This window comes from Balaenoptera physalus (assembly GCF_965194825.1).
Source record: "Balaenoptera physalus genome assembly, chromosome: 19".
Lineage (NCBI taxonomy): Eukaryota > Metazoa > Chordata > Mammalia > Artiodactyla > Balaenopteridae > Balaenoptera > Balaenoptera physalus.
This window is the reverse complement of record NC_138900.1, coordinates 10,163,712-10,184,565: the sequence shown is the minus strand read 5'-3', so window position 1 is coordinate 10,184,565 and position 20,854 is coordinate 10,163,712. Positions and strand designations below refer to the sequence as shown.

Below are 20,854 nucleotides of genomic sequence, written 5' to 3'. Positions count from 1 at the left end.
ACTTTGATTAGAAATTTTATGGATGCTGGGGCAGAACCCATTGTCCTTTAGTTGCTTTGCTGCCGCCCATCTGCACTCAGATCCCACCTAACGGGAGATAAGGCAGCCAGAAGGTCAAATTATAGCTCAATAAAAAAAAAAAAGAAAGGGAGGGGGCCACTGGAAGTCCATTTGGCCCAATGTATAATCCACTAGTGAATGCTTGGTTCATTTTTTTAAAAATTTAGGTGTAATTGACTTTTTTTTTGGGCTGCATCTTGGCCTGTGGGATCTTAGTTCCCCAACCAGGGATCGAACCCGGGCCCCCTGCAGGGGAAGCGTGGAGTCTTAACCACTGGACCGCCAGGGAAGTCCCGACATACAACATTATATTAGCTTCGGGTACACAACATAGTGATTCGATATTTGTATATATTGTGAAATGATCACAATAAGTCTAGTTAACATTCGTCACCATACATAGTTAAAAAAACAATTTTTTTTTCCTTGTGATAAAGAGTTGTAAGATCTACTCTCTCAGCCATTTTCAAATATGCGATGCAGTGTTATGAACTACAATCACCATGCCCTGTGTTACATCCTCAGGACATACTGTTTGGCACCCTTTTGTAGCCATTTGTCTTTTTCAGTTTGTGGGGCACTTACCTGACTAACTGGTAATGTCGGTCAGGGATAAAAGCAGGTTTAGACATTGGGTGGAGAAGGGGTGCGGTGGGTAGGGCGTTTAGCAGACTTATGGCCTCTGTCCTTCCCTGGAGATGGAGTGTCCGTCTCCACGGTGTGGGCTCCACGGAGAACAGCAGTGATTTTAGCAGGGAGGTCAATTAGACCGTAATAGGGCAGCAATGATATCCCTGTTGGCAGTCGGGGTACCAGCAGAGGTTAATAAGAATCCGTGGGATTTCCACATGCGCCAGCAGTGCAGCAGACTCCAAAAGCATATCTGGAGTCGGTGTATGTACTGCCTGTTTGCAAGCTCTAGGAAGAGCTATGAGCTGGGCTGCTTGGGCTGATTTTATAGTGGGCAAAGCATATACCTCCAGTATTTCATGTGGGGAAATTTGGGCATGACTGGCGATTAGGTATCCCCGGGAATTTCATCTACAGGAGCCATTGCAAAATAGAAGTCCGGGTTGTCTGAGGGGGTGTCTAAGAGGTGCTCTCATGGCTTTGAGACCATTTCTCTAGTTGCAGGGCAATCGGGTGGATAGCGTGGGGCTCTCCATCACCAGGGAGGGACAGTAGCGCAAATGGGTTTAAAGTGTTACAGCGACGGAAGATGATGGTGGGGTGGGTTTCCAGGGCCACTGTGTAGAGAGGGGCCGTGTCACAGGAACAGCAGGGGGAGCAGAGGGGACCGGGGAGCCCCGTGTGAGGGTGGTGGCTCAGGGGGCCGTGCCTGATGCCACAGGGTCTAACTGACCTGGGAAATATGCTACAGGACTTATCTGAGAAGCCAAAAGTTGTCCTAAAATGCCTACAGCAATTCCACCATCTTCGTGGCAATAGAGGTGAAAAGCTTTGTCAGAATGAGGTCAGCCAAGAGCTGGGGGTGTGGACAATGATGATTTTAAAGTTTCAGGGGACGGATGTTCATTGCAGCATTGTTTACAATTGCCAAGATATGGAAGCAACCTAAATGTCCATCAACAGAGGAATGGATGAAGAAGATGTGGTATATATATATGCAATGGAATATTACTCAGCCATAAAAAAGAATGAAATAATGCCATTTGCAGCAACATGGATGGACCTAGAGATTGTCACACTGAGTGAAGTAAGTTAGAGGAAGACAAATATATGATATCACTTACATGTGCAATCTAAAAAAATAATACAAATGAACTTATATACAAAAGAGAGATAGACTCACAGACATAGAAAACAAACTTATGGTTACCGAAGGGAAAGGGGGGGAGGGATAAATTAGGAGTTTGGAAATTAGCATAAACACACTAGTATATATAAAATAGCCAACAAAGACCTATGGTATAGCACAGGGATTTTGTAATAACCTATAAGGGAAAAGAATCTGACAAAGAATAGATATATAGGGCTTCCCTGGTGGCACAGTGGTTGAGAATCTGCCTGCCAATGCAGGGGACACGGGTTCGAGCCCTGGTCTGGGAAGATCCCACATGCCGCGGAGCAACTAGGCCCGTGAGCCACAACTACTGAGCCTGCGCGTCTGGAGCCTGTGCTCCGCAACAAGAGAGGCCGCGACAGTAAGAGGCCCCGCACCGCGATGAAGAGTGGCCCCCGCTTGCTGCAACTGGAGAGAGCCCTCGCACAGAAACGAAGACCCAACACAGCCATAAAGTAAATAAATAAATAAATTTAAAAATCTAAAAAAACCCAAAAAACAAAAACAAAACATAACGTTAAAAAAAAAAAAAAGATATATAAGTATACGTATAACTGAATCACTCTTCTGTACATTTGAAACTAACACAACATTGTAAATCAGCTGTGCTTCAGTTACAAAAAAACAGTTTCAGAGGGGGTTCATGCTTCCCAGGGCCAGGACATGAGCTCCAAGTAGCATCTGGAAGGAGGGCAAATAAAGCTTGAACAAGGGCAACAAAAATAGGAATCTGTTGGCGGCAGTAGCCAGGTGCCTCAGGGATTTACACGGCTGCTTTTTTGATTTGGGCAGAGGGATGGACAGAAGTGATTTAAGGCATTTGGGGGTGAGTTTTTTGAGTCCCCTGCAATAACTCCTGTCCTGAGTAGGTGGCAGTGGTTAGCATCCACTGAAACGCAGATCTGAAAGCTTTCTGCTCTTGTCTAGTGAGTGCCCTAAGGAGAACGAGAGGGTCTGTCTATCACCCTGCTCGTCTAGTTACAGAGTAAGAGACCACCCATGTATTGAGCAAGGGTGGGGCCTGGGGTAAAGGCTACAAAGCGAAGTCAACTGTAGGGACTTGGGAAGATGATAGAGGAAGACACGCAACATCCCTGAGGTACGTGAGTCCGTGTTAATCGTCTCCCTCTAAACGCAATTGCAGAGAGAAATTGTGAGTGAGGAATCAACAGCGGGGGGAAAGAAAGCTGAGCAGAGGTCAATCACTGTAAACCAGGCTGCGTCAGTGGGGGTTGATGTGAGGATAGCAGCTGGATTAGGGACTCTGGGGTGGAGAGGGGTGGCAAGAGTTTACGGATTTACCCCCTTGTACAAATACTAAAATAAATAAAAAATTTTAAACATCTTTATTGGAGTATAATTGCTTTACAATGCTGAGTTAGTTTCTGCTTTATAACAAAGTGAAAAAATATGGAACACTTCACAGATTTGTGTGTCACAAATTGTGTGTCACAAATTTGTGCAGGGGCCATGCTAATCTCTGTATCGTTCCAATTTTAGTATATGTGCTGCCGAAGTGAGCACATAAATAAATTTTTAAAAGAAGAAATCCAATTCCCGATCCTCTATCTTTTGAAAAAATATTCATTTATTTATTTAGGCTGCGCTGGGTTTTAGTTGCAGCACACTGGATCTTTAGTTACGGCATGCAGGCTTCTTAGTTGTGGCGTGCATGCAGGATCTAGTTCCCCAACCAGGGATCGAACCCGGGCCCCTTGCATTGGGAGCACGGAGTCTTACCCACTGGACCACTAGAGAAGTCCCCCGATCCTCTATCTTAAGTGAAATGTTGGGTGCTGGGGTGTGACTGAGGATAGACTGACCTTGTCCTTGATGGGGAATTGCCCCCAGAAGGGGGAGAACGAACCCTCTGAGGGCTCGGTGTTCTAGGATGATTGCTTTTCTTTTTTTGGCTGTGTTGGGTCTTCATTGCTGTGTGCGGGCTTTCTCTAGTTGCGGCAAGCTGGGGCTAACTCTTCGTCGTGGTGTGCGGGCTTCTCATTGCGGTGGCTTCTCTTGTTGTGGAGCACGGGCTCTACGCGTGCGGGCTTCAGTAGTTGTGGCTCGCGGGCTCTAGAGCACAGGCTCAGTAGTTGTGGCACATGTGCTTAGCTGCTCCGCGGCATGTGGGATCTTCCCGGACCAGGGCTCGAACCCGTGTCCCCTGCATTGGCAGGCAGATTCTTAACCACTGTGCCACCAGGGAAGTCCCCTGGATGATTGCTTTTTAAGCTTTCCTTTATTTGAAGTTCAGGACAACTGTTTTTCCAATGCCTGGCTTTTTACAGAATGTGCAGTTGTCTTGGGACAAAGGCAAGGACTGTTGATTTTAATTGCTTTTCCTCCTGCTTTCCTGCAGGCTATTTTATTTTATTATTTATTTATTTATTTAACATCTTTACTGGAATATATTTGCTTTACAATGGTGTGTTAGTTTCTGCTTTATAACAAAGTGAATCAGTTATACATATACATATGTTCCCATGTCTCTTCCCTCTTGCGTCTCCCTCCCTCCCACCCTCCCTATCCCACCCCTCTAGGTGGTCACAAAGCACTGAGCTGATCTCCCTGTCTGCAGGCTATTTTAAAAGAATTGAGAAGCAGTCTCTGTAATAACATTGAGAGATTGTCCATCCCAACTGCACGATTTTGGATTTGCCTCTTTATATCAGGGAGAAGATTTCCAGCTAAAGCAGAAATCAAAAGATTTCTGTGTTCTGGGGCTTTTGGGTTTGATGCGGTGTGTCTTTGAAAAGTCTGCACAGAGATCCTTCCACAGAGATCTCGGGATGTTCGTCTTCTTTCTGAGCACACAATTCAACCTGGAACCAGTTCACCTTTGGAGGAAAGGCCTTCAGCATCATCCCTATCAGCCTCTACCTGCATCATTTCCTGGTCATTTGCAGGAGGGCCTGGGAAGGATTGGCCACCAGTTTCCCCAGTGTGGGGAGTTTTCTCCAGGAGGTCTTGGTGTATAACTATAGTACAATCACGGGTGGAAAGAACACCCCTTACAAGCTGCCCCTATGAGCAGGGTTATAAATGGCCACTAATCTTTCTAGCTCCTCTCGACATTTGGCGGGATCTTCTGAAAGTGGGAGTAAAAGGGCTTTGTAGTTTAAAAGATCTGCTGGTGTCCAGGGCACGTGAACTCTTTGTGTTGGGGGTCCAGGATACATTCACCAAGCCCTTTGCCTGGGAAAGCCTGAAGCTGATGGGTTTTGATTACAGAGCCCTGGGAAGTACTCCTAATTGCCAGAGATGGCAAGACAGGTCCTGAAGCCTCTGCCAGTTTTCTTCCTCAACATCAGTATTTACATAAATAATCTATATCCCCCAGGCCTGGAGGATCCTGCCAGAGTGCTTTCTGGAATTCTTGCAGGGAAAGGGAACTTAATGCTCGCAGCTGGGTGTTTGAGAGATTTTCTGGGGAGGTTGGAGGAGTTTTAGGAATTTGCTGAGGAGGTGAGATTAAATTTGGGGAGGGGGATTTGGGGCAGGGACCCAGAGATCCAAAGATCTTCTGGAGGGTCAGGGACAGGGAGTTGGTTGTAAAGCGGCATATAGGAGGGTGGAAAAGGGGAATTTATGGGGGCTGTGGATTTTCATTTTTGTTTTAAGTCTGATTTCTCTTTTTTACTCTTGTTAAAGGAGTCCCTAAGGTTAGCCAGAATGCTCTTTTGCGTCCTTCTATCAATTTGATCTTGGTAACAACAGGACACTTATTTAGGATGAGAGGTCTCTAAAATCTTTTTTTTTTTGGCTGCTTCGGGTCTTAGTTGCGGCACGTGGGCTCTTTGTTGCGCGCGGGCTTCTCTCTAGTTGTGGCCTGCAGGTTTTCTCTTCTCTAGTTGTGGCGCATGGGCTCCAGGGCACGTGGGCTCTGTAGTTTGCAGCACTCTGGCTCTCTCACTGAGGTGTGCAGGCTCAGTAGTTGTGGTACCCGGCCTTAGTTGCCCTGGGGCATGCAGGATCTTAGTTCCCCGACCAGGGATCGAACCCACGTCCCCTGCATTGGAAGGCAGATTCTTTACCACTGGACCACCAGGGAAGTCCCCTCTAAAATCTTTGAAAAATGTAAATGTTTTTCCAAATCAAAGGATCCCTTATCTCACCATTGATGGGTAGGATCTTCAAAGGTGTATCCATTCTAGTAGTGACTCAATCCAGTAAGCCTTTTTATGGCAAGACCCAGAGGTAATTTTCCTGGCTTAGAATAAATGTTCACCGTGGATCCAAAGGGCATCACACAAATTGGTTGCAGAAGACATAGCTCCCATGGTCCAAAAGGCCACTCCCAAAGATAGACCTTAAGGAGGCAAAGATCCTTATTGCCACAGGTGGTAAAAAATATTTATGAAAACTCATGTCTCCAGATTCCCACAGAAACGAGACACTTCCAGTCACAGACCTGGTAATCTGTGATTACAAGCAGTCAAGACTGGGATGGGATTTTCCCAGCACCGACAAGGCAACAAGGTTAGAGCAACACAGCCCCTGATGGACTTGGACTCCTAATTAAAACGAACTCCCCTGAGAGCTGGCACCATCAGAGAAAGAAAGTGCTGCTTGTCACTTCGCATCTGGGGTTCCTACACCCTGCTGGCCAGCCACTTGATGCAAGCTGCGCCCCCCCAGCTGGGCAAACCAGAGAGAGTGTTCTCACTGGTTACAAAGCCAAGCTCTCAGGACACCAGAGGAGATGAAAAGAGAGTTTCATCTGGTTTGTTTTTTTTATGGGTGACCCACAGCAAAGTTTGTCTAGATAGATGCCAGTCTGGGAACTGTAAACTCACCAAGCTGTGAGGCCAGCTTAAACCCCAGGCTTGTAGAGCCTTTGCCTTTCTTCTACCTTGTGATTCTCCTAATGACAATCAACACAAGAGACAACCATCATCAAAAAGTCTACAAATAATAAATGATGGAGAGGATGTGGAGAAAAGGGATCCCTCCTATACTGTTGGTGGGAATGTAAATTGGTGCAGCCACTATGGAGAACAGTATGGCGGTTCCTCAAAAAAAACATAGAGCTACTATATGATCCAGCAGTCCCACTCCTAGGCATATATTCAGAGAAAACTCTAATTTGAAAAGACACGTGCACCCCAGTGTTCATAGCAGCACTATTTACAATAGCCAAGACATGGAAGCAACCTAAGTGTCCATCGACAGATGAATGGATAAAGAAGATGTGGTACATATATATAATGGAATATTACTCAGCCATAAAAAAAAGAAATAATGCCATTTGCAGCAACATGGATGGACCTAGAGATTATCATACTAAGCGAAGTACATCAGAAAGAGAAAGACAAATACCATGTGATATCACCTATATGTGGAATCTAAAAAAATGATACAAATGAACTTATTTACAAAACAGAAACAGACTTATAGACATAGAAAACAGACTTATGGTTACCAAAGGGGAAATGGTGGGGGAGGGATAAATTAGGAGTTTGGGATTAACAGATACAAATTACTATATATAAAATAGATAAACAACAAGGACCTACTTTTAGCACAAGGAACTACATTCAGTATCTTGTAATAACCTCTAACAAAAAAGAATTTGAAAAAAAATATATATATATACACACACATACAGGCAAAGGAACACAATGACCATCTCTGGAAGGGAAAGGATGAATTAAAACCCAGAGTACTCAAGAGAAAAAACACAAGAATCACTATACACCCCCAAAACTAGTTCATACTAATGTTTTCTCCAGCTAAGGTAAGTTTAGAAGGGAGAAATACTGTAGAGTCTTGTACTGCTGGGTTTGATCAGACCCCATGCAGAGAAAAGAAGTCTTACCTTTTGCTGCCTCCAGAGTGGGCAGAACATTCCAGCCAATGAGATCTCATCCCCGTTGCCGGAAACCAGAGGGGAGGGAAGACTTTCCTTCTGCTCTCCTGGGTCTCCAATGGCTGGGTCTGCGAACTAACCTGATGACAGGCAGATTAACAGGAGAAAAGGCAGACAAACTTATTAACTTTTAGGAATTTAAGTATAGTTGGTTTATAGTGTTTCAGGTATACAGCAAAGTGATTCAGTTGACATATATGTATGTATTCTTTTTCAGATTCTTTTCCATTATGGTTTATTACAATTGAATATAGTTCCCTGTGTTATATATAATAGTAGGTCCTTGTTGTTTATCCATTTTGTATATAATAGTGTGTATCTGTTAATCCCAAATTCCCAAATTATCCCTCCCCAAATATATTAATTTTTAATTTCACGTGCATGGTTGTATCAGAAAAGAAGACTACCCCTCAACAGCAGTGAGAGTTGAAAGCTTATATACCATCTTCATGGGGAAAGGGAGGGGGAGAGAGGCCACTTATGGGAGAGCAAATGATTTTTATGGAAGATAAACGGGCCTTAAGGAGAACAGATATGCAATTTGACAGTTTGTGACAATATCTGTCTGGGTTGTGGTGTCGACTTCTGGTCTACTCTCCTAGGGAAGCAATTTCTGACAAGTGAGTTCTTTTTATTTTTTTTTAAGGATCGTTTTTTAGGTAGATAAGGGGAGTTCAGAGAAAGCCTCTCCTACGTTTATTGATTCTCAAATGTCTTCAGCTCAAAATAGTCTTTATGCCAGCACCCACTCTCCAAGCACTGTGCTTTTTCTCCCCTAAAGAAGAGGAATCACTATTTACCCAGATAAACAAAAGTTGAAGGAGTTCATTACCACTAGACCTGCCCTGCAAGAAACATTAAAGGGGGTCCTTCAGGTTGAAATGAAAATAAGTTAAACAGTAACTCGAAGCCATATGAAGATACAAAGTCCTCCCATAAAGGTAATACCCTGGCAAATATAAAAGCCAGTATTATTTTAATCTTGAATTGTAACTCCACTTTTTTTTTAATTAATTTTTTTTTTTTTTTGTCCATGCCACGCGGCTTGCAGGATCTTAGTTCCCTGACCCCAGGGATTGAACCCGGGCTATGGCAGTGAAAGTGCTGAGCCCTAACCACTGGACCACCATGGAATTCCCCACTTTTAATTTTCTATAGAATTTAAAAGACAAATGCATATATTAATTACTTAATTACTTATAGATTATAAATTATTAATGTAATGCAATAATAGTAACAGAAAGAAGAAAAAAACACATGATTATCTCAATTGAGGCAGAAAAAGCATTTGACAAAATTCAAAATTTTTCATCATGAAAATATCCAACAAACTAGGAATAGAAGGAAATTACCTTAACATAATCAGGCCTTTTATGAAAAGCCCACAGTTGACATCATACTCAATGGTGAAAGACCAAAAGGTTTTCCTCTAAGATCAGGAACAAGACAAAAATGCCAGCTTTACCACTTCTATTTAATGAAGGACTGGAAGTCCTAGACAGAACAATTAGGCAAGAAAGTGTAGTGGAAGGTATCCAAATTGGAAAAGAAGAAGAAAAATTAACTGGGTTTGCAGACAACATGATCTTATACATAGAAAACCCTAAAGATTCCACAAAAAACTTGTTAAAACAATAAACGAATTCATAAAGTTGCAGATTCAAAACAGGCACACACAAATCAGTTGTTTTCTATACACTAAGAATGAACAAACCAAAAAAGAAATTAAGAAAACATTCCATCTACAATAGCATCAAAAATAATTTAAAAATAGGAATAAACTTAACCTAGGAGGCAGAAAACCTTGTACACTGAAAACCATAAAACATCACTGAAAGAAATTAAAGAAGACACAAATAAATAAATAGAAAGACATCCTGTTTTCATGGATTGGAAGTCTTAATATATTGTTAAGATACCAATCAGTATTACCCAAAGTGATCTACAGATTCAACGCAATCTCTATCAAAATCCCAACAGAGTTATTTTGCAGAAAAATACATCCTAAAATTCATATAGAATCTTAATGGACCCTGAATAGCCAAAACGATCTTGAAAAAGAAGAACAAAGCTGGAGGACTCACAATTTCTGATATCAAGACTTGACACAAAGCTACAGTTTTGCAAGGATTTCACAGATATGACATCAAAAGCACAGGTGGCAACAACAAAAATAGATAAATTGGACTTTATTAAAATTCAAAATTTTGTGTATCATTCATATGACACTGTCAACAAGTGAAAAGGTGGCCCACAGAATAGAAGAAAATATTCACAAATTATATATAAAACAGGGAATTCATATCTAGACTATATAAAGAACACCCACAGCTAAACAACAACAAAACAAACAACCCAATTCAAATATGGGTAAAAGACTTGAATAGACATGTCTCCAAAGAAGATATGCAAATGACCAATAAACCCATTAAAATATGCTTATTAGGGAAATGCAAATCAAGAGCACAATGTATACCACTTCACTCCCATTAGAATGATAATTATTAAAAAAACCCTGAAAATAACAAGAATTAGCAAGGATGTGGAGAAATTGCAATTGTGCATTACTGGTCAGAATGCAAATAGGATGGCCACTGTGGAGAACAGTATGGAGTTTTCTCAAAAAGTTAAATATAGAATTACTATATGATCCAGAAATTCTACTTCTAGGTATAACCCAAAAGAATCAAAAGAAGGGAATCAAACAGATACTTGCACACGAATGTTCATAGTAGCATTAGTCACAATAGCCAAGAGGTGGAAGCAACCCAAATGTCCATCAACAGATGAATGAATAAACAAAATGTGGTATATACATACAATGGAATAATATTCAGCCTGAAAAGTGATCAAAATTCTGATACATGCTGCAACATGCACAAACGTTGAAAACATTATGCCAAGTGAAATAAAACCAGACACTAAAAGACAAATATGTATGACTTATCTTATGTATGGCATCTAGAATACACAGATTCATCAAGACAGAAAGTAGAATAGAGGTTACATGGACCTGGGGATAGGGAATGATTGTTTAATGGGTACAGAGTTTCTATTTGGGATGTTAAATAAAAATTCAGTTGAGTAAATTAAAAAATCAATTTGGGAGGGCACCTGCTGGACGCTCGTGGGGGACCCCAATGCCCAAGGAAACAGGAAGAACCCCCAAGTGAACCGGTAGGACGTGGGGGGACTGAGGGGGGAGGAGAAGTGGAGACTGGACAGGACCGGCACCCCTGAGGGGTGGCTGAGAGGGGGGAGGGGTTCCCACGCCTGGAGGGACCCTCCGGGGCTCGGATCAGGGGCGAGTGGGCCCAGCGTTTCCTCTGCCCAGTCGGCCAAGGAAGTCTGCCCAGCTCTCTGGCTGGGTCCTATGCCCTCAGAGGTCCCCTCTGGGCCGGGTTGGTCCTGGGGCATAGTAGGGAGGCCAGGAGAGAACAGGAGAGGCAGGCGGGAGGGGCCCTCCTGGATGGGAGGAGCTGGAGAGGAGCAGAGGGCATTTGCCTGGCCAACTCGAGCCCAGGAAGCCTGCTGGGCCCCCAGCTGGGGTCCACCACCCTCTGAGACCAGAGGGGGAGGCACAGCTGGACTCCTTCTGTTCTGTTGAGCCTAAGCCCCACCCCCCACCCCCCCAGGGCCTTTTCCAGCCCTATGGGTCCTAAGCATAGGCCCCAGCCACCGCCCAAACCTCGCCCATCCTTAGGCCCTGCCCTCCACAGGCAAGGCCTTTTCCACCCTTTTTTCTTTTTTTTTCCTCCTTCTCTCTTTTACTATTGTGGTTCTGTTTTACCTTCCGGTTATTGTTTCATCTATATTTTTATTATTATTTTTTTCTAACATGTCTGTTAGTTTCCTAGTCTAATTTTATTTTTTACTTTGTTATTGTTCTCTCTTTTTTTTTTGCTGCCCTGTGTGGCTTGCAGGATCTTGGTTCACGAGCTGGGGGTCAGGCCGAAGCTCCTGCGGTGGGAGCTCTGAGTCCAAACCACTGGACTAACGAGAACCTCAGACCCCAGGGAATATTCATCTGAGTGAGGTCTCCCGGAGCTCCTCATCTCAGCACCAAGACCCAGCTCTCCCCAACAGCCTACAAACTCCAGTGTTGGAAGCCTCAGACTGAACAACCAGTAAGACAGGAACACAATCCCACTCATTAAAAAAAGGAAAAAAAAAATGAGATGGCAAAAAAATATGTCACACATGAAGGAGCAAGGTAAAGACCCACAAGACCAAATACATGAAGAGGAAATAGGCAATCTACCTGAAAACAATTCAGAGTAATGATAGTAAAGATGATCCAGAATCTCGGAAATAGAATGGAGGCATGGATTGAGAAAATACAAGAAATGTTTAACAAAGATCTAGAAGAACTAAAGAACAAACAAACAGAGATGAACAACACAATAACTGAAATGAAAAATACACTAGAAGGAATCAATAACAGAATAACTGAGGCAGAAGAACGAATAAGTGAGCTGGAAGACAAAATGGTGGAAATAACTGCCAAGGAGCAGAATAAAGAAAAAAGAATGAAAAGAATTGAAGACAGTCTCAGAGACCTCTGGGACAACACTAAACACACCAACATTCGAATTATAGGGGTCCCAGAAGAAGAAGAGAAAAAGAAAGGGTCTGAGAAAATATTTGAAGAGATTATAGTGGAAAACTTCCCTAACATGGGAAAGGAAATAGTCACCCAAGTCCAGGAAGCACAGAGAGTTCCATACAGGATAAACCCAAGGAGAAACATGCCGAGACACATAATAATCAAATTGGCAAAAATTAAAGACAAAGAAAAATTATTGAAAGCAGCAAGGGAAAAATGACAAATAGCATACAAGGGAACTCCCATAAGTTTAACAGCTGATTTCTCAGCAGAAACTGTACAAGCCAGAAGGGAGTGGCATGATATACTTAAAGTGATGAAAGGGAAGAACCTACAACCAAGATTACTCTACCCGGCAAGGATCTCATTCAGATTCGATGGCGAAATCAAAAGCTTTACAGACAAGCAAAAGCTAAGAGAATTCAGCGCCACCAAACCAGCTCTACAACAAATGCTAAAGGAACTTCTCTAAGTAGGAAACACAAGAGAAGAAAAGCACCTACAAAAACAAACCCAAAACAATTAAGAAAATGGTCATAGGAACATACATATCGATAATTACCTTAAATGGGAATGGATTAAATGCTCCAACCAAAAGACACAGGCTTGCTGAATGGATACAAAAACAAGACCCATATATATGCTGTCTACAAGAGACCCACTTCAGACCTAGTGACACATACAGACTGAAAGTGAAGAGAAGGAAAAAGATATTCCATGCAAATGGAAATCAAAAGAAAGCTGGAGTAGCAATACTCATATCAGATAAAATAGACTTTAAAATAAAGACTGTTACAACAGATAAGGAAGGACACTACGTAATGATCAGGGGATCAATCCACGAAGAAGATATAACAATTATAAATGTTTATGCACCCAACATAGGAGCACCTCAATACATAAGGCAAATGCTAACAACCATGAAAGGGGAAATCGACAGTAACACAATAATAGTAGGGGACTTTAACACCCCGCTTACACCAATGGACAGATCATCCAAACAGAAAATTAATAAGGAAACACAAGCTTTAAAAGACACAATAGACCAGATAGATTTAATTGATATTTACAGAGCATTCCACCCAAAAGTGGCAGAATACACTTTCTTCTCAAGTGCACATGGAACATTCTCCAGGATAGATCACATCTCGGGTCACAAATCAAGCCTCAGAAAATTTAAGAAAATTGAAATCTTATCAAGCATCTTTTCTGACCACAATGCTATGAGATTGGAACTCAATTACAGAAAAAAAACTGTAAAAACCACAAATACATGGAGGCTAAACAGTGCACTATTAAATAACCAAGAGGGGGCTTCCCTGGGCTTCCCTGGTGGTGCAGTGGTTAAGAATCTGCCTGCCAATGCAGGGGACACGGGTTCGAGCCCTGGTCCGGGAAGATCTCACATGCCACGGAGCAACTAAGCCTGTGCACCACAACTACTGAGCCTGCACTCTAGAGCCTGTGAGCCACAACTACTGATGCCCGCATGCCTAGAGCCCGTGCTCCGCAACAAGAGAAGCCACTGCAATGAGAAGCCCTCACACTGCAACCAAGAGTAGCCCCCACTCGCCGCAACTAAAGAAAGCCTGCACGCAGCAATGAAGACCCAAGGCAGCCAAAAATAAATAAATAAAATAAATAAAAATTTAAAAATATATATATAAATAACCGAGAGCTCACTGAAGAAATTTAAAAAATACATGGAAACAAATGACAACAAAAAACACAATGACCCAAAACCTATGGGACACAGCAAAAGCGGTTCTAAGAGGGAAGTTTATAGCAATTCAATCTCACCTCAAGAAACAAGAAAAATCTCAAATAAACAATCTAACCCTACACCTAAAGCAACTAGAGAAAGAAGAATAAAGAAAACCCAAAGTCAGTAGAAGGGAAGAAACCATAAAGATCAGAGCAGAAATAAATGAAATAGAAATGAAGAAAACAATAGCAAAGATCAATAAAACTAAAAGCTGGTTCTTTGAGAAGATAAACAAAATTGATAAACCCTTAACCAGACTCATCAAGAAAAAAAGGGAGAGGACACAAATCACTAAAATTAGAAATGAAAAAGGAGAAATCACAACTGACACCGCAGAAATACAAAGGGTTTTAAGAGACTACTACAAACAACTATATGCCAATAAAATGGACAACCACAAAGAAATGGACAAATTCTTGGAAAGGTACAATGTTCCAAGATCGAACCAGGAAGAATTAGAAAATATAAGCAGACCTATCACAAGTAATGAAATTGAAACTGTAATTAAAAATCTTCCAACAAACAAAAGTCCAGGACCAGATGGCTTCACAGGTGAATTCTATCAAACATTTAGAGAAGAGCTAACACAGATCCTTTTCAAAATCTTCCAAAAAAATTGCAAAGAGAGGAACACTCCCAAATTCATTCTACAAAGCCACCATCACCCTGATAACAAAACCAGAAAAATATATCACAAAAAAGAAAATTATAGACCAATATCACTGATATTGGTCTATAATATCAAAACATAGATGCAAAAATCCTGAACAAAATACTAGCAAACAGAATCCGACAACATATTAAAAGGATCATACACCATGATCAAGTGGGATTTATCCCAGGGATGCAAGGATTCTTCAATATATACAAATCAATCAATGTGATACACTGTATTAACAAATTAAGGAATAACAACCATATGATCATCTCAATAGATGCAGAAAAAGCTTTTGACAAAATTCAACTCCCATTTATGATTAAAAAAACTCTCCAGAAAATGGGCATAGAGGGAACCTACCTCAACATAATAAAGGCCATATATGACAAACCCACAGCAAACATCATACTCAATGGTGAAAAACTGAAAGCATTTCCACTAAGATCAGGAACAAGACAAGGATGTCCACTCTTGCCACTCTTATTCAACATAGTTTTGGAAGTCCTAGCCATAGCAATCAGAGAAGAAAAAGAAATAAAAGGAATACAAATTGGAAAAGAAGAAATAAAACTGTCACTGTGTGCAGATGACATGATACTATACACAGAAAATCCTAAAGATGCCTCCAGAAAACTACTAGACCTAATCAATGAATTTGGTAAGGTTGCAGGATACAAAATTAATGCACAGACATCTCTGGCATTCCTATACACTAACAACAAAAAAATCGGAAAGAGAAATTAAGGAAACAATCCCATTTACCATCGCAACAAAAAGAATAAAATACCTAGGAATAAACCTACCTAAGGAGGTGAAAGACTTGTACTCAGAAAACTATAAAACACTGATGAAAGAAATCAAAGATGACATAAACAGATGGAGAAATATACCATGTTCTTGGATTGGAAGAATCAATATTGTGAAAATGAGTATACTACCCAAAGCAATCTACAGATTCAGTGCAATCCCTATCAAACTACCAATGGCATTCTTCACAAAATTAGAACAAAAAATTTTACAATTCATATGGAAACACAAAAGACCCTGAATAGCCAAAGAATTCCTGAGAAAGAAAAACGGAGCTGGAGGAATCAGGCTCCCTGACTTCAAACTATACTACAAAGCTACAGTAATCAAGACAGTATGGTACTGGCACAAAAACAGAAATATATATCAATGATACAGGATAGAAAGCCCAGAGATAAACCCACACATGTATGGTCACCTAATTTACAACAGAAGAGGCAGGAACATACAGTGGAGAAAGGACAGCCTCTTCAGTAAGTGGTGCTGGGAAAACTGGAAAGCTACATGTAAAAGAATGAAATTAGAACACTACCTAACACCATACACAAAAATAAACTCCAAATGGATTAAAGACCTAAATGTAAGACATTTTGAGCTTTGGGATGTATACCCAAGGCTCAATAACTTCTAGTTTCACATCAGTGTCAGTGGTCAGGGGCACTTGGTAAGGTCCTTTCCAATGGGGTTTGAGAGATGTTTTCCTCTGATGACTTTTCTAGAATACCCAATCACCAGGCTCCAGTCTGTGACCAAGAAGATCCTTTGAATTGGCATCTGGGAAAACTTCTTTAACCTGTCGGTGATAGGCTTTAGCATAAGACATGAAAGATTTTCAGTAGCTGGTTATACTAACGTGGGATAACAAGGGATGAGCAGAAAGTTTGTGTACTGATGGACATTGGTCTACCGTTGACTATCTCATGTGGAGTGAGTTTATGTTTTCCAAAGGGGGAACTGCAGAACAGTGAGCAAGCCTAAAGGCAAGGAAGACCAGAGTTTCAGCAAGTTTAGAGATTTTAAGTTTGAGGATCCCATTAGTTCCTTCAACCTTGCTTGATGGTGGAGAATGATGGGGACAGTGGTAATTCCAAGAGGTTTCCAAGTCTTTCGTTAAGGCTTGTATGATTTTCCCAGTGAAGTGGTTGCCTCGATTACTGAGATTGTGGAAGGTGTACCCCAAATGGGAAACACATTTTCTAACACTTTCTTTGCCACTATGAGGGCAACAGCCTTGCAGCAGGGAACGGCTTCAACCCATGGGAAAAACATACATACAGTAACAAGAACATATTGATGACCCCTCCTAGGTGATAACTGAATGAAATCCAGTTGCAGATGTTCAAAGGGTCCAGAGGGAGGAGTTTGTGGCCTCTGGAGGGAAAATTAGTTTTTCCAGGATTACAGATCTGTCAGGTCAAACATTGATGGTTAACTATTTTCAGAGTGTTATCAAAGTTTCTCACCAATGTTTATGTACAATTTGAGTCCTCTTAAATACACCATGATGGGTGAAGGGATAACAAAACTGAAAAATGGGGTTTGCCAGAGAGACAGGAAGAACCAAGTGGCCATCTTGATTTTCCCATAGTCTCGACTGTTTATTGAGTTTACAGACTACCGCAAACTTTACAGATTATGCCGCTGCTGCCTTTGTATGAAAGTCAGCCAGGGCATTTCCCTGATACTCAGGTTTAGTCTCGTAATGTGAACCTCAGTGTGGAGGACAGCAATTTCGGAAGGTAAAAGAATGGCACTAAGAACTTTGTTTACCTGTTTGTTGCTCATGCTTGATTGGGTCCCAGTGGACGTAAGAAAACCCCCTTCGTTTCCATAACATCCCAAATTCATTCATGACCTCAGATGCATACCGACTATCAGTATAACTATTAACAACTTGTCCTTTCAATAACTGGCATGCTCTGGTAAGGGAACGGAGCTCTGCTTGTTGGACTGATTTAGCCTGTGGGAGATGTCCCCTCTCAAGTAGTTCATATTAGTTAAGAACAGCATGACCAGCTTGATAATTCCCTTTCTCATTTTTACAACGTGATTCATCATCAAAAAAAAAACAACTACATAAGGATTAGTCCAAAGTGTCTCATAAATCAGGGCACAGTGTGTTGCAATGAGACATTATTACCTTGCCGTCATGGGGCTCACCTTCGTCAGGCAGGGGCAGTAATGTAGCAGGATCAAGAATGTCACAAGGTTTCAGATGTGAATGAGGTAGTGAGAGAAAAAGGATCTCATAGGAGGCTAGTCTGGTTACTGAGAAATGTTGAGTCAGTTCAGAATTAAGAAGACTTTGAACAGTGTATGGAGTTTGTAAATAAATGTCATTTCCAAAAGTTAAATATGCTGAGCCTTCTACAAAGTTTGCAGCTGCAGCTATGTTACTGAACCAAGTTCATTTGCCTGAGGTGCAGCAAGCCAAACGCTGAGACGCCAAGGTTTGCGGCAGAGAAAGTTTATCCATGAGGCAACCAAGCAAGGAGACTGGAGAAGAGATCCTAAATCTGCCTCCCCAGAAGTGAAGGGCCTGAGATATTTATGAGATAAAGAAGAAGGGTGGTCTTAGGCATGGGGAAAGGTGATTGGAGGTAGGGAGAAGGTGAGTAATCGGTGTTCTGTGCAGGTATATCTGGGTTACATGCTTCTTTGTGGGGTGCATGTTCAAAAAAGGAGGCACTTAGCGTGATCTGAGAGTGGAATTTTTGGCCCTCTGATGTCAAAAACTCATTCAGCAGATACCTGCACAGGCCCAGTTTTAGGGTCAGTGGTCCCAACAAGTCTTAGCTGGCTTGAACTGGACAAGACCAGACTCCAAGTTCCTGGAAAACAATTTAAGCCCCCATTGCTCTAGCAACCCATACATCAGTAATGTTATCTATAGGGGTGGTTAAGGAGTCAAAAAATAATTAAAGAGCACTTGGTCACTGAGGACAGGTTACAAGCAGAGGTATTTTTTTCTTATTTGTTTGTTTGTTTGTTTTTACAAGCCCTCCCTTAGCTGTCGTTCTGTAAGACAAGCTCAAGAATTTCTGCTAGTCACCAGCCTCTGTTAACCCTATGGGACATGGTTTCAGTCTCCCCTATCTTTTGATCATCCCTCAACCTTGAGGAAAGAGGGACAGTGACTGCTCTGGCTACTTCCTGCTGATACGGAGTGTAGGACTGATAAGGGGTTTGAGGAATGAAGCTGTTATGCATCTGATCGCAAATACTCACAAATTCCAAGATGAGAACAAGACTTTGGGCTTAAGGATACAAGACAAACATCAAGAACAGAGTTATGACAAGAAGGAATATAAATCCTAGCAAGCACAAAATAATAATGCCCAGGTAAGCAATCCCTCCAATATAGACCTTATTCCCGACAGAATCCATGAGAAGATATTTCCTAAGAGATTAAATCCATGTTCTTGTGATGACACTTGTGGGAGCCAAGTTCTCTAATTTTGTCTAAGAAGGTTTTTTACTTCAATGTGGTATTAAAATATACATAACAGGAGCTATTGGCCACTACATATACTCCTCCTTTTTCTGCTAAAATATAATCCAAAGCAATCTTATTGTCTAGTACTATTCTGGCTAATGAGTCTAGGACCTTTTGCTGGCAGGCTATGGCTTGAGCTGTCTTGTTTGCTACTATTCCTAATGTAAGAGAAAGACTTTATAGTTACAAGAGGAGACCTTGCAGTTGGCAGCTCCAAGCAGATATTGTTTTGGTGGTATCCTTGAAGCTCATGAAGTTCAGAAAACTCAAGTTCTCAGTAATACAGAAATGTGTCTGAAAATGCATCCACAATGACCACCCAGCTCTGTTTTGCATGCCTGAACCACAATTACTCTATTTTTATTTTTAAATGCATTCTTTTCCTTCATGGTTAAAGCGGATGTACAAGGTATGTTTGATAGGCCACGAAACAGGGTGGTCATAAGCATGGGGAAAGGAGATTGGAAGTAGGGAAAAAGATGAGGTAATTGGCATTCTGCACAGTTGTATCTGAGTCACATGCTTCTTCATGAGATGCATGTTCAAAAATGGAGGTGGTTAGCACAATCTGAGGGTGGAGCCTTTGGCTGTCTGATGTCAAATTGTCATTCATCAGACAACTGCACAGGCCCAGTTTTAGGGTCGGTGGTCCCAACCAGTCTTAGCTGGCTCGAACTGGACAAGAGCAGACTCCAGGTTCCTGGAAAACAACTTAAGCCCCTGTTACTATAGTGACCCATATGTCAGATGCGTTACCTATAGGGGTGATTAAGGCATCAAAAAAATAAGGCAAACTTGGTCAGTGAAGGCAAGTTACAAGCAGAGGTTTGTTTGTTTGTTTGTTTTTAAATATTTATTTATTTAGGCTGTCCCGGGTCTTATATGCAGCACACGGGATATTCGTTGCGGCACGGAGGATTTTTAGTTGCGGCACGTGGACTTCTTAGTTGCGGTATGCAGACTTCTTAGTTGTGGCATGTGGACTCTTAGTTGTGGCATGCATGCGGGATCTAGTTCCCCGACCAGGGATCAAACCCGGGCCTCCTGCATTGGGAGTGTGGAGTCTTACCCACTGGACCACAAGGGAAGTCCCTGTTTGTTTTCTTAAACAAGCTGTTTCCTTAGCTGCTGTTCTGTAAGCCAAGTTCAAGAATTTCTGTTAGTCACCAATTTCTGTTAACCCCCTGGGGCACAGTTTTAGTTATAGCCTTATAGCTGGGTAGGCACAAGCCACTGAATCCACTTGTGTGCTATTAATAGGCAATAGGCCTGCACATTTTTTTATTATTATTAATAACAGGCCTGTACTTATTACCACGGTCTGTGCGAGCCTTCCCAGGACTGGCTCATCTGTTTCAAGCACAAATAAGGTGAAAGGGTTTGAATCGTTAGGTAGCCCTAGGGCAGGCGGTGAAAAGACCTGCCTGTATTTATCTTCTCACCAAAGGGAATCAGGGACTCTTTACTTTAGTTAAGTTTATAGAGTGGGGAAGCCAATAGAGAAAACTTAGGGTCTGCAGTAGCCAGCCAGGCCTAGAAATTCACGAAGCTGTTGCCTATTTGTGGGTCAAGGAAATTCTTGGGTTAGCTTAATCTGTTTGGGAGATAATTGTATTCCTTCAGTACTTCAGTTATGACCTAGGTAATGAACAGTGTCTAGAGATAGTTGTTATCTTTCATTAGAGACTTTATGTCTCTTTTCAGCTAACTGTTGTAGCAAATAGATAGAATCATTTATGGACGCTTCTTGGAGAACTAAGCACACAAGAGTTCGTCTACATATGGTAAG

The 20,854-nt window shown here is 41.8% G+C and overlaps 1 protein-coding gene across 1 annotated transcript in view; it reads right to left on the bottom strand.

Annotated features, from left to right (window-relative positions):
- The window catches only part of EXOC3L2 (exocyst complex component 3 like 2), an 84,339-nt gene that overhangs the window by 10,250 nt on the left and 53,235 nt on the right, over window positions 1-20,854 (bottom strand). Inside the window, exon 13 of the mRNA XM_082438634.1 lies at window positions 7,683-7,813. Coding sequence (XP_082294760.1) covers window positions 7,683-7,813 — 131 coding nt within the window. The remainder of the gene's footprint in view (window positions 1-7,682; window positions 7,814-20,854) is intronic.